Source organism: Barbus barbus (genome assembly GCF_936440315.1).
Source record: "Barbus barbus genome assembly, chromosome: 18".
In the NCBI taxonomy this organism is placed as follows: domain Eukaryota; kingdom Metazoa; phylum Chordata; class Actinopteri; order Cypriniformes; family Cyprinidae; genus Barbus; species Barbus barbus.
In genome coordinates this window covers 23,906,948-23,920,110 of record NC_136746.1, presented here as the reverse complement: position 1 = coordinate 23,920,110, position 13,163 = coordinate 23,906,948, and the positions used below count along the sequence as shown (strand labels likewise).

Below are 13,163 nucleotides of genomic sequence, written 5' to 3'. Positions count from 1 at the left end.
AAATGTTTTTAATTTGCATATTAGACTAAAACTAGTGTAGAAAATGGCCAATTTAAATGATATAATTGAATTTTCATTTTGCACTAAAAGTTGCACATATGGAACGGGAAAATGTAAATTTAAATCAGAAATACATTGCCATTTTACATATTGCCATTTTGCATATTACACTTCAAATTTAGTTTAGCTACACATATGCTTCCATAGTTTTCATCATTGATAAATGTTTCTTGAGCAAAACAGCATATTAGAATGATTTCTGATGTGACACTAATGGCTAAAAATTCAGCTTTGCCATCACAGGAATACATTTTTATATATACAAAGCAGTTATTTTAAACTGTAATATTTCACTTAAAAACAGTATTATTACTGTTTTTTGATCAAATAAATGCAGCTATGGTGAGCATCAGAGACTTATTTCAAAAACATTTTAAAAATCTTACGAGCCCCAAACTTTTGATAATGTACATCCATTTTTACACTTTACACAGTGACTGTGATTCTTGTGTGCAGCCAACAGATAGCAAACACTCCGAAACTGTATTTTACAGAACCACGTTTTAAAAACTCAGCTTACCGACAGTATTCTTTAGATGGCTTGCAAGAACTGGCATTTCATTCAGGAAAATTAGCTGTATATATTGCCCTGTCAGCTTCGGCCACGTGCAACATTAGGGATGTTTTAAACAGCCAGTTTGATGTTTAACAGAACTGCGTAAGGATGAGCTGTGCCTGATTTCTATTTGTATATACAGTATGCTTTGTTTGTACCTGTGAATTCTCTGTGAATGTTCACATTGGTATGCCATTTCTCTTCCAACTTCATGGGCGGACACGTGTGATCTGCAGAGGAGAGGAATATCATGTGGTAATGAAGAAGAAAAACTGGTAATGTTTTAGGTTATTCAGTATAAAGGAGACTACAGCTATGTCACAGTTTTTACTCCACTGAATATTTCTAAGAGTAGGTTTGTATTGAAAATCATTTTTTGTACAGTCATGTACCTTAAAGTCTAGGCTACAAAAAAAGCCATATCAACAGTTAGGCTATTGTACTTGAAAAAAAGATACAGCTCATTGTAGTGGATAAGCTGTCACAATGGGAATCTACCATTAAACAGCCTATCCATTTGTTTAGTCGTGATGTATGAAATAGGCTACTGTTTCCAAGTCCAAGCTTCCACTCCACTTTCAAATGAGAGTAATGTTATGAGCACTATTAAATTTTAGCACATCTTTAAGCGAAGCTTTTAAAAAATATGTGGTGTATGCTACAGTCTTTTATACATAAAGCATGAATAACTGTAAGCCTAACTAAAATTTTGGTAAGGAGATAAAGGTTAGAATCATGATTTTTCTGTAGTACTATAGCACACTGTGAGTGTATATTAGAACAGTTTTTTTGTTGTTGTTGCTTTTGGGATCTGATGGAGTGTTTGAACCTGGAAACTGTGGCACTTCACATCAAGCGAACAGAATGCAACTGTGCCGGTCCAATTTTTCCAGCACCTTGATCCAGAAAGTCTTCATTCAAAGAGTTATAAGCCATGAAGCAAACCATCCAGCTACAATGTGAATCAGAACATTAAAAATATATTTGAAGCAAAAAGACAACAGGTGTAAAACTGCATATGGCTTTAATGAGGGGAAAAATGCAATCACCTGGAGCACTATTGGTTTAAAGATGTTGATTATGTATACAGAAACAATTTATTTTACATTTTTGCAAAACATGCATATTCATATTTAAGCAATTTCAGAGCATAGGAAGATAATTCGCATTGCTTCCAGGGAGTGAGGGAGCACTAAAGAGTTATTTTGGCATGATTTGCTTGCTTGTTTCAAATCTCTGGTTGGCGGTGATTTTTTGTAGAATTATGGGTAATGTAGTTTTCCTCCAGAAATTTAGCTGTTAAACAATTATTTTTAAAAATAAGTTATACTAATACAGGCTGATGGTTACAGCAAAAGCATATAGTGTACCATTAACTAACGACCTTGTAATTCACAGTAGTTATGTCTTTAACGTTTTAGAAATTTTGGTTCAAAATCAATTCTCTTACAGATAACATGAATGGCATTTTTACATCCAAAACCAAACTGTTGCAATCTATTACAGCCTTTTCAGCAAAACCAAAGCTGTAAAACAATTATGAAAAAGCAAAAAAATTTAAATAAAATGTAACATCCAAAAACATCAAATAGTTGTTTTGGTTGACAAGTATAGTAAATGAATAAAGTGTATAAAACTTCATTTTAAGCAAAACTTGCCCCAACCTGATATTTATATAAAACACTGTTTGTCCTGAGAACACGGTTCAAATTTTAAGAATAAAATCAAGGTGAAAATCTGAATACTCTAATCAAGCAAAAATGATACTTTTGTAACACTGGATGGAAACAAATAATTATTTTTTCATAAAAATCCTACTAGCTACTGAGATCCCAGTAAAACAACAAGCCCCAGTCTCCACTCCCATGACATTTGCATATATTGCTGAAGGACGAATTCTGCTTCACCAACAACAATTATCCCAAATAAAAAGGACGCTCGCACAGACACAAATGCAAAAACACAAACATATCTACATCCACAGCCGCAAAACACAGCATTAACAGGAAATTCCAAAAATCAGCACATCTGCTGGCAAACTGTCAACTCTTAAGGAGACGGGACACATGCTGTAAATCCTCTCTAAATCTCTTCCTGGATGTCACGCTCGCACAGTGGATCACGGGAGATAGCAATTCACTCAGCTGGCAAAAATATTGCTTGCCTGTCCTCTTGTTCGGAGGACTCTCATTCGTGGGCATTTACACTGTGCAATAATATTCCTTAATCGCCTCAGGTTAATCTGAATGGGGCCAATGAAGCAATTCTATCGGACACATAACACCAGAGCGGATGTGTCTTGGTGGCTTCTGACTAATGCCACCCAGGTCAAGGGGCTTGACGCCATATCCTCGCGAGCAGGAATTTCAAATAGCCATGCAAGAGTCCCTGCTTCTTAAAGGAGGGCGCAGCGTCTTTCATCAAACAATTCATTTGCATACAAGGATTCCAAACAAGAAAGCTTAAACAGAGCGCTAATTAAAGGCAATGACAGCGGCGCTCTGCACCAGTGCAGTGAAGTCAACATTGACCTCTTGCACGGAAAACGAACAAGGCTCGAAAAACCAAACAGATATAATCGCTTCCAATCAAACCTTTTGTAAGCGGGCAAGAATAAGCAAACATCTTGGTGCAGACCTTTTGGTGACAGCATACATACCTATTCTCTCATTCACTGTCATTCCTGAAGCAAAATGTATGGAATTTACGACCCACAGGAAAACAGTCCATCTGAGACAGTGAATCATGTCGTCTTTGGCACATGAGAAAGGGCCCCTTGAAAACCTAGAAATAGAAAACAACGTCACTTTTACAACTCTTTGATGCTCTTCTGGGTAACGCAACACCACTTGTTACTGTCTGTATGATGACTGATTGCATTGACTTCACATTTTAGTAACTCTTCAATATGTTTTACTGAAACAACTGATTTAAAAATTAATTGAATGTCCTATAATCTAGTATAGTCTATCAAATTAAAATGAGCCATCTTATACAATATGTAGGGATAGATCATGTTTTGTAAAATCCGTCCAGCACTTCAATTATGTGGTGAAACATCTTAACGCAAAATGTCAAGTGTGACATATCACTCCTCAGAATAAACTCCAGGCCAGAGTAAGTTTCCAGCATGAGGTGCTTCTGGGGACCCAGTGCCAGATTCCTGTAAACCAATACGATCCGTTACCCACCGCTGACTGTTGTTATTGAGCTCTTAAGTAACAGGGCAAACAAATTGCGCTAAATAATTAAACACTGGTGCTATGGAGTTTTGAAACGCATGCAGTTTTGTGGGCTTCAATCATTAGTGCATCTCTGCATATAAACATGTGGTATATTGGTTTGTTGTAAACTTCAAACTCAAGTTCAACATTTGACTTTCCAATGAATGACAAAGCGATATAAAAAGCTGTGTTTTTCTACGATTTTTGATTAAGGCTAAAAAAAAAAATTATGTTTTGTAAATAGAACATTCTATTACATGGGTGGTGTAATTTACACAATATCAAGTAGTGAGTGAAAACTTTCCACCCACAAAAAAAATATATTTGCAGTTTCACCCTCTGATCAAAAATCAAGCTGAAAATCTGAAAACTCATATCAAGCAGAAATGACACATTTTGTTGTAAAAACTGCTGGAAGCAAATTCTGCCTTTCTTTAATTACACATGCATGTCTAATTGTGCTATGTGGCATATTTGTTCTTTTAAACATGCTTTTTTTCATAAATCATGACTCAAGTGTACTTGAAGTGGTTAAAATTTTCTCGGATTATGAGAAAAGTTATTCTGCACGTTGTCAACTAACCATATAATAAAAACAAAGTCATATTTGATATCAGCATATTAATCCATAAATATCGGTGCTCAAACGCCACGTGCACTTCAACCAGATTGTTTAATATTAAATATATCATTATTAATATAATCAAAATCGATTTTTAAAACTTCATCCAAACTGACAAGCAATAAGCAACAATAAAACACAACATGGCCTCATTAGTGTGCTTTAAAAAGCATAGTTGCGAATATTTCATTTGCATGTACATGGTCAAAAGCTACCGTTTAATGCAATTTCTCTGTGTGCCGAATGATGATAAATCAGCAATGCTGAACATCTCTTTCTCTCTGTCAAGTACGCGAACGCCGACAGCACAGGACTCACAGATGGCATCAAACTTGATCATTAAAAAAATGACACCGCACACATACTCTGCAAAAACACCTACAAAGTCACAGCAACCGAGACAGATGAACACCGGCTACTTACATTTGCTGAGAAAGTTTATTATTCCAGCGTAAACACACAGCACAAGCAAATCCTGTTTGGTTAATTAGCGCATTTTAGGCAGCTGTGGGTCCAAAGCACACTTGCAAATAAAAGTGAGAATGAAAGCTCGGGCAGGAACCGTGTCCTTATTTGTCGCACTGCCTGACCCTCCCACCCACTCATTAGAGCAGCTCGCATCAGGACGGACAGGACACTCTCTGAGGGGCTCCCTGTGGAACACTGGCTACTTGACCAATAGCAGGGGAACTAACTTTTCCTTCAAATTAGAGGTCAACATTTAAAGACAAACTTCCTATAAAAAGAAGGGAAAAAATTTATATTTTTTGTGCTTAGGTTTTTCACATTTTGAATCAATTGTATATATATTTAAAATGATGGCATGCTGCATGCATAATGATTAAAATAATTTGCATTGTCCAAAATGTTTTGCTTGGCTATATATTTCAGTAAATATTATATTATTAATAATATAAATATTATATTATAATGTAAATATTATAATATTATTCATTAAATGTTTCCTAGGATGGGTTTATACTGTAGCACATACTACAAAAGTCAGCTAAAAATATTTAGCTAAAAAGTGATGCACAAAACACAAAACATTATAAGCTACATGGAAATATTAGCCAATGTTTTGGATGACAAATATTTTAACTAAATGTAAAAACTTTGTGGGGGTTTTGTTTCGTATTTGAGTTAAGTCTTGTCTTTTATTTTTAAGTGTATATAGTTTTTATATATATTTTGTTTTGTATCTTGTACTGTAAGAAATAATTCTGTAAAATAACTGCTTACTGGGACATTATCCATTATCTGTATTATAAATACAGAAAATTATTTAAAATTAATACAGTACATTGTGCCCTATTTTTATGGATTTTAATGGTTTTCTTTTTCTTTTCTTTTTTTTTTTTTGCATGCAATTTCTTTTCTGTTTACTTTTTGAATGGTTTTCTATTCACTGTAAAAAAAAAAAAAAAAAAATTTTTTTTTTTGTTTTCTCAACTTGTTGTTTTAAGTTCATTACAACAGAAAGTTGAGAATCTCCTACAAAGATAAGTTGAGAGAACTCAAAAAAGTTGGCTCAACTTTTTTTTTTTTTTACAGTGTTGGTTTATTAATCCTGTTGTGTCATGTTATCAGTTTTGTATAGTCATTGTTTCATTTGGACTTGTTATCTTGTGTGTTTCACTCTATACATAACATATTTTTAAAAAATACAAACATTATAGAATTATTATTAAATAAAAGTAAAATAAAAAATGAAATGTATTTGAATAGATGACATTGAGAATGCTTGCAACAAAAAAAGCTTAGGATTTGAGTCAACACTGATTTTGAAATAAAACTAACACTACAAATCTCCAATATATATACCACAAATCTTCAATATATGGGAGATTTGTTGAGGAGATTTGTGGTATGTGGTACTCAAGATATGAATTCCAGCACTGTCTATATAGAGTTATCTATATGTCCACGTTTATTCCTCTGGATGCTTTCATATGAATCTACTGCTTTTGAAAGCACTGTTCATTTGAAGCAGGGATTTGCAGCACATTGCAATATCTCACCTGACCATCTGACTCTTCTGACCACCACTTTTGTGTTTACACAAGGCCCTCAACACTGATGAATGATGAGACACATTTTTAGGATTGTATTTGTATTGGCCTTATTAGTGTGTCTCCACATTACCATGCACCCCCAACCCAGCTGCTTTCAGGACAGCTGTTTCTCAGACAGGGAATCAATGAGACTTCTCAGCTGTGATACACTTCAGACTTGTATTTCTGCTACGATAGCATCATAATGTCCCCTGTGTTCTGTTAAAGAATGTCCCACCAACGAGAAACAACCACCTTAAGCTTGCAGATGGGAAGTTTAGCACTAGAACAACATGCAGAAAACATGCAGCCCATGCTGACCCAGAATCAAACTTCCCTGTGGAGATGCATCAGTATGAAAGATCACTATCTGTTGTATCTGTTCCCCTTGTAAGGGTGATAAAAATTTGAGGAAAAGAGTTTAGTTAAAATAAAAATTCTTCTTTTTTGTGTTCTGTTTTAATTACAAAATATATTACATAAATTACTTTTTTTCCTTTTTTATTATTGTTATTTTGAATATATATAAACATATATATATATATATATATATATATATATATATATATATATATGAAGAGTTTATTTGCAAAAAAAAACATTTTTTTAATCCAATTAATATTAATCAAACTGCAGTTGGCTTGTTTTGATTAAATAATAATAATAACTAAAAAATACAACACAATAAAAAACATGATAACACAATAAAAAATGTGATTTATGAAAATTAATAAAAATGCGCATGCGCGCACACACACACACACACACACACACACACACACACACACACACATTTTCAGTTCTTTTTATATTTGAAAAAAAAAGGGTTTGCTGTTTATGTTGTATTTGGGTTTCTCGAAGCAAGTTCACTTAAGAGCATTTGGGCCAAGAAGTCACAAGAAAAAAAAAGACGAACAAGGAATCTGTTAAAAATTAAAAAGCGTAATCATGTATGATTTATCATAATCCCCCAGTAACCCCTTTAAATCTTCATACACAAGTTTTATCAGCAGTAGACATCATGTTCATCTCTAGACTGATGATTACAGAAATTAATTCACTTTCAAACAAACTCTTAGTACATGGATTTTAAGCTCCTCTCTTATAGCAGAGGAAGACACAAACCCCTCTTCTGCTCCACTTTAGTAGGTGATGCCGTTTGGTTCCCAAACAGCACGTTTTGTGTATTCTTTCACTTCTTCGCATTTAGAAACTTTCTCGAAGGCTGTTTTCCTGGCAAATAAACATCCCAATCTGCACATGATATCAACTAATATCAGACGGAACACCTGTTTTTCCAACGCACCTGCCGTTAAAGAGACACACTATTTACATTCTCCTCAGTTGCTGCATATTTCTCACTATTGAAATGTCTGTTAGCTTAATGCATGACCCGGAGTATGGGTTATATTACTCTTTCTTATTGCCAAATGGTTTGTATATTTTGTACGCAGGCTTTGTTTCCCCAAAGTGCTTCTCAAACAATAGCTCTATTCCTGTATCTCATGTTGCTCCAGTTTGCCAGTGAAAACTAAATAAATGGATATTGAAAACAACTGAGAACAAGAGGTTCTAAAAACCTCATTCACTTTGCTGCAGTGGTGAGCTCACATGCCCATTTAGGCAAGTCTAATACAAAAGAAGAAAGACTAAATGCAGCCTGTGAATGTTTGGAAAACCAAAGTCATTCATTGAAACTGAATTCAACAGACATATTAATGTAAAAAGTTCACATGAAGCACATAGCTAATGATTTTCTGGTAAAACTGAGATATTTAGACTTGTATGAGCAAACTAGATACATTATGTTTTAATAAATTTAGTAGATTTAGACTTAAAATCATATATGCAGGTCAAAATAGTACATTTTAAATTGTGGATATTATACTTTGTGGTTGGGAATTTGGGTTTGAGACATTCTGGGAAGCAGATATAAGCAGGTATATCATAATAAACGGGCCACTTTGAAAATCTGACTCACAAAATGAAAGAAGGTTGCAGTAGGCTACTTAGGACTCACTTATATAGTTCATGCTGCATTTAAACCATTTAAAATGTCCATAATGCTCTCTGTTGTGTACTTCCGGCTTTTCCTCTCTGGTTATAGTAGAAAGGACAAATAAGATTGATAAAATGATGGCAAATGTGACCCAGAGACTAAATGAAATCAGGGTATTAGATTCAGTATCTCACCGTATCTCACGGCTAATGGAAATTTCCTGGTGCCTATCAGTCTCCTTGAGACTAGACAATACAGTCTGTAGTGCTCTTATAAGGGGAATGAGAGTATATATCAGTGCTGAGTGTGCATTTTAAAAGATCCTAGGAGAAATGAACCCCTCAGATATTATTTAAATTGATAGAATTTTTTTTTTTTTTAAGAACTCACGTCTGCATGGCTATTTCGACCAGCAGCTGTTGGACATAGACATCTGTCTTGTGACAGTACTGCTTATTAGTTACTATTTTTAAAACTTGTTCATTTTCATGAGATAAGCAATCAGTTTCATTCCTATAGGTCAGCTGGTAGAATATAGCATTAGCAATGTCAAGGGTTTGATTCACATGGCCTGAGCAAAAGTGTACAGTTGATGCACTGTAAATTGCTTTGGATTTACAGTAAGTGCTAAATGCATAAATTAGAATCTTGAGGATACAATAAACGTTCAATGTTGCATGTCATTTCCTTGCAGCACAGTTTGCATGAGGACCCAGGTCTCATGGTCAGTATCATATATCGGTGATTATCCTGTGGCCACTTGCTCTCCTGCCTGATCACTTTGCACTGGTCTTTAATCACTATAGCAACTGTTTGAATGTGCCAAAGTGTGTAAAGTGATGCCATGTTTATATAAAGTACAGATACCTGAGCAGCAAAAACAACTTACACAGGAACAAGTATGCAGCCAGCGACATTATTGGCTTTGTGACATGAATGCAGTCTAATTTTTCCCCTATGTTAAATTGACCGTATTCATTCGAAACACTGATTCTTTGCAATGTTCTTTTGAATCTATTGTTTTGAATCAGTGCTTCAAACAAGTCCCGTGATTTTAGCAAAGGCTTCCTTTGAAATGTTAGTGGTTTTCACAGTAGCTGTTTTTTTTCCTAATAAGCGAACCAGTATTAACTGTATGGTTGTAGCTTAACTCAAGAAAGTTTTATAGTTTGGATTTTAACCTTGCATGTCATAGTGCGGCAATTTGAGTAGTTCGAAACAGTGAATCATCAGCGAAGCAGAAGGTGTGTTCAACTTGAAGCTGCGCAGAATGATCAGCCTTATTTTACTTCCGTGGCCTACATCTAGGTGTGATGAATAAACATCGTCGTTCTCATTTTATATTATATATGCCTGCAGCTTAGGTATCACTGCACTTCTGTGATTAAGGTAAACAAAAGTACAGTGTGAATAAAGGTTAACGTACTGTTCAGAAAAAAAAAAAAATCAGTTTATGACATCAAAGTGCTGCGAGAGCGATTCGAAAGCATAAGGATCCATCTGCTCTCTTATCACTCTTGTGGTACTTTGATGTTATACACTGCAGCCATATCACCCTGTAGCCCAAGACTGGTTGCCCACTGAAGCTAAGCAGGGTTGAGCCTGGTCAGTACCTGGATAGGAGACCTCCTGGGAAAACTAGGTTGCTCACCCTGCAGTCTGTGTGGGTCCTAACGTCCCAGTATAGTGACGGGGACACTATACTGTAAAAAGCACCGTCCTTCGGATGAGACGTTAAAGCGAGGTCCTGACTCTCTGTGGTCATTAAAAATCCCAGGATGTCCTTCGAAAAAGAGTAGGGGTGTAACCCTGGCTTCCTGGCCAAATTTCCCCATTGGCCTCTGACCATCATGGCCTCCTAATCATCCCCATACACTGATTGGCTTCATCACTCTGTCTCCTCTCCACCTGTAGCTGGTGTGTGGTGGGCTTTCTGGTGCAATATGGCTGCTGTCGCATCATCCAGGTAGATGCTGCACATTGGTGGTGGTTGAGGAGATTCCCCCCTTCTATGTAAAGTGCTTTGAGTACACAGAAAAGCGCTATATAAATGCAATCAATTATTATTAATTATGAATTACTGATCATTCTGTGCAGCGCCGCTTCAAGTCGAACACACCTAATGAGTTCAATTGATTCAAATATTCAAACAGTCTCCCTTCTCCCATGATTGAATAAAATACTTTCTCTTATCCCAGCTTAAATGCAGAGACAACCACAATTTTTGCCGAAGTGTAACACTGTGCTTGTGCTTGTAGTTTTTGGCGAGTTAACACTGCTTCAACAGTGCCATTTGCGTGACAATTTAGCCCAACACAGTACCACTGCCTTAACCAATGGCGTGAGTTTGGGGGCAGTGCTGTTTATTTTGTCTCACCAATCAAAGACGTTGGAAGTGTTTGGGAACACCTGTTCGAACCCTCAATCCACTTGGTGTCACTAGTGGCACAGAAATTACTCACTTTGCCTTAAAAAAAAAAAATAAATAAAAAACGGAACGAAATTGTTAAAAGTGCCTTAAGTCTGATGTACATAAAACAAGGACAAGTATTCCACTTGCGTTATACATTTTGCATGGATGACATTAAATTTAAAGCAGTCTTTAGCAAATCTCCTGTTAATTTCAGTAGGCCTAAAATCCCACCTTTCCTGCGGTCTTGCCCTGTCAGTTTTTTTTTTTTTTTGTGGAGGACAGCTCTTGGTGTTGATTATCACTGAGGAGAAGGTTATTCATTTACACCTTTTACACTGGTAATTATCCTCATTAAATCGAACCGGATTCATTCTCCTGATGTACAGCCAAGCCATTTGTGGAGATAAAAAATTAATCAGAAATAGCGACAGAAAGCAGATTATGTTTGATGAATCTCAATGAAAAGAAAAGCTGAGCTAGACATTTTCTGTTAGCACAGCCAAAAGGAAAATCTTAGATTTCTGGTTATGGGCTTATCATCCGGTGTTAGAATGCTGTTTGTGCGTGTGTGGATAATTGATGATGGCTGTCATTGTTCACAGAATGTGAAATGGTTTTACCCTTAAACTGATTATAGGAAAATCTTTCTATCATAGATCACCGTGTGTATGTTTAGACATACATTGTGTTTGTGTGGTCTGTTTAAAATCCAGATGTATGACAATGACTATGTATTTCTTGACTCCTTTGTTGTACTTTAAAAACATACAGTGGAGTCCTGCTTCAAATCACTGCTCACCTGCGGATGACCTCCAGAGTGAGATCTCCATCTCTGGAACAGCACTGACTCTCTGCCAATCATCTGTGTGTTAATTGAACTCAGAGGTTCAAAAAGCTGGCACCAAATGGAGGTCGGTAATATTAGGTAATTGGTTCTGAGGTGTAAGGGATGGAAATAGTCTTGATTACATTAAAGGCTTAATGGCTCCCAATGTGTCACTCAGTCAAAAGTTGGCAAGCAGGTGCACTTGAAGAAGATCCGCCACTTACAGTTTTGCTCACTGGTTATCACCAAGGACAACTGGATTATGAATTCATACATGGTGGATCTCAAATAAAGAAAGGGAAATTAAAATTTAGCAAGTATCATAAATTATTTCAGAGACACTTGGGCTAGATTAAATATGAGAAGAGTGTGGATGAATAGTTCCAGTCAAAACATTCTGTGTCCCAGCAGAAGGGATAAGGGATTTTAAGAGATTAAACTTTAAATTTGGAAAGCGATGTCTTTCTCATGAGGCAAGAATCAAGACAGATGGTCATTTTGTTTTTGGAAATTCACATTCTGCTTTTTTTCTTGCATGTTTTTATTTCTTAAATGTCTGTCAGCTCAAATAATCACTCACTGCATCATCTATTTATTATTCCCTTTGACTTTTTATTTGTTTTAATTATATTCTATTATTTTATTTTTATTGTTGATTTTATTTCTTATTGATGGCATAATTATTTTTTATTTTAAGCACATTGAATTAACATTGTGTATGAAATGTGCTTGATAAACATGTAATAACAATAATAGTAATAATAATAATAATAATTATTATTATTATTGTTATTTTCAAACTCAATCATTTATTTGTATTTTTGCTTTAGATATTTATTTTTGGACTTATTCATCTCAGTCTTGACCAGAGTTCACTAAACAGAATGATGTCAAGAAAGTGGTCTCTAGAAGGTAAATAAAATAAAATAATGCTTTACATTAATACCAGAGTCATCTTGGAAAACACATGAAACCTGCTGTTTCTATTTGAAAGCCAATATTTTCTTTACTTGAGAGTCTAATCCATTAATATATCACAAAATAATGTATTTCATAAGAGAATCTTCAACCTCATAATGCATAATTTAAAATTTTGTCCACCAAAATCATTTATTCAAACTAATTTTCATAGCAAAACTTTAACCAGTGCAAAAATAGGCTACACATTTAATTACAATTGAACAAATGTGCATTAAGCTCACAGAATCAAAAACAGTAAAATAAACGAAAATAAAAGAAAAAGACAATACCCCTTCTCCACACAAACAAACAATTCGATGCGACTCATGAAATCCAGAAATGTCTTAATCTGTGTCTAATATTACATTGGCATTTATAAGATGTTCTGAAGCGTTCCGTTTCTAACATGAAATAATCGAATCTAGTCAAGTCACCATTATTTATATACA

The 13,163-nt window shown here is 35.2% G+C and overlaps 1 protein-coding gene across 1 annotated transcript in view; it reads right to left on the bottom strand.

Moving 5' to 3' along the window:
* The window catches only part of LOC306883921 (uncharacterized protein), a 146,087-nt gene extending 141,081 nt beyond the window's left edge, over positions 1-5,006 (bottom strand). The window contains exons 1-3 of the mRNA XM_079439447.1: positions 4,886-5,006; positions 3,276-3,400; positions 775-846 (exon numbers count right to left, since the gene is read on the bottom strand). Coding sequence (XP_079295573.1) covers positions 775-846; positions 3,276-3,400; positions 4,886-4,887 — 199 coding nt within the window. The 5' untranslated portion in view covers positions 4,888-5,006. The remainder of the gene's footprint in view (positions 1-774; positions 847-3,275; positions 3,401-4,885) is intronic.
* Between the last annotated feature and the right edge of the window lie 8,157 nt (positions 5,007-13,163).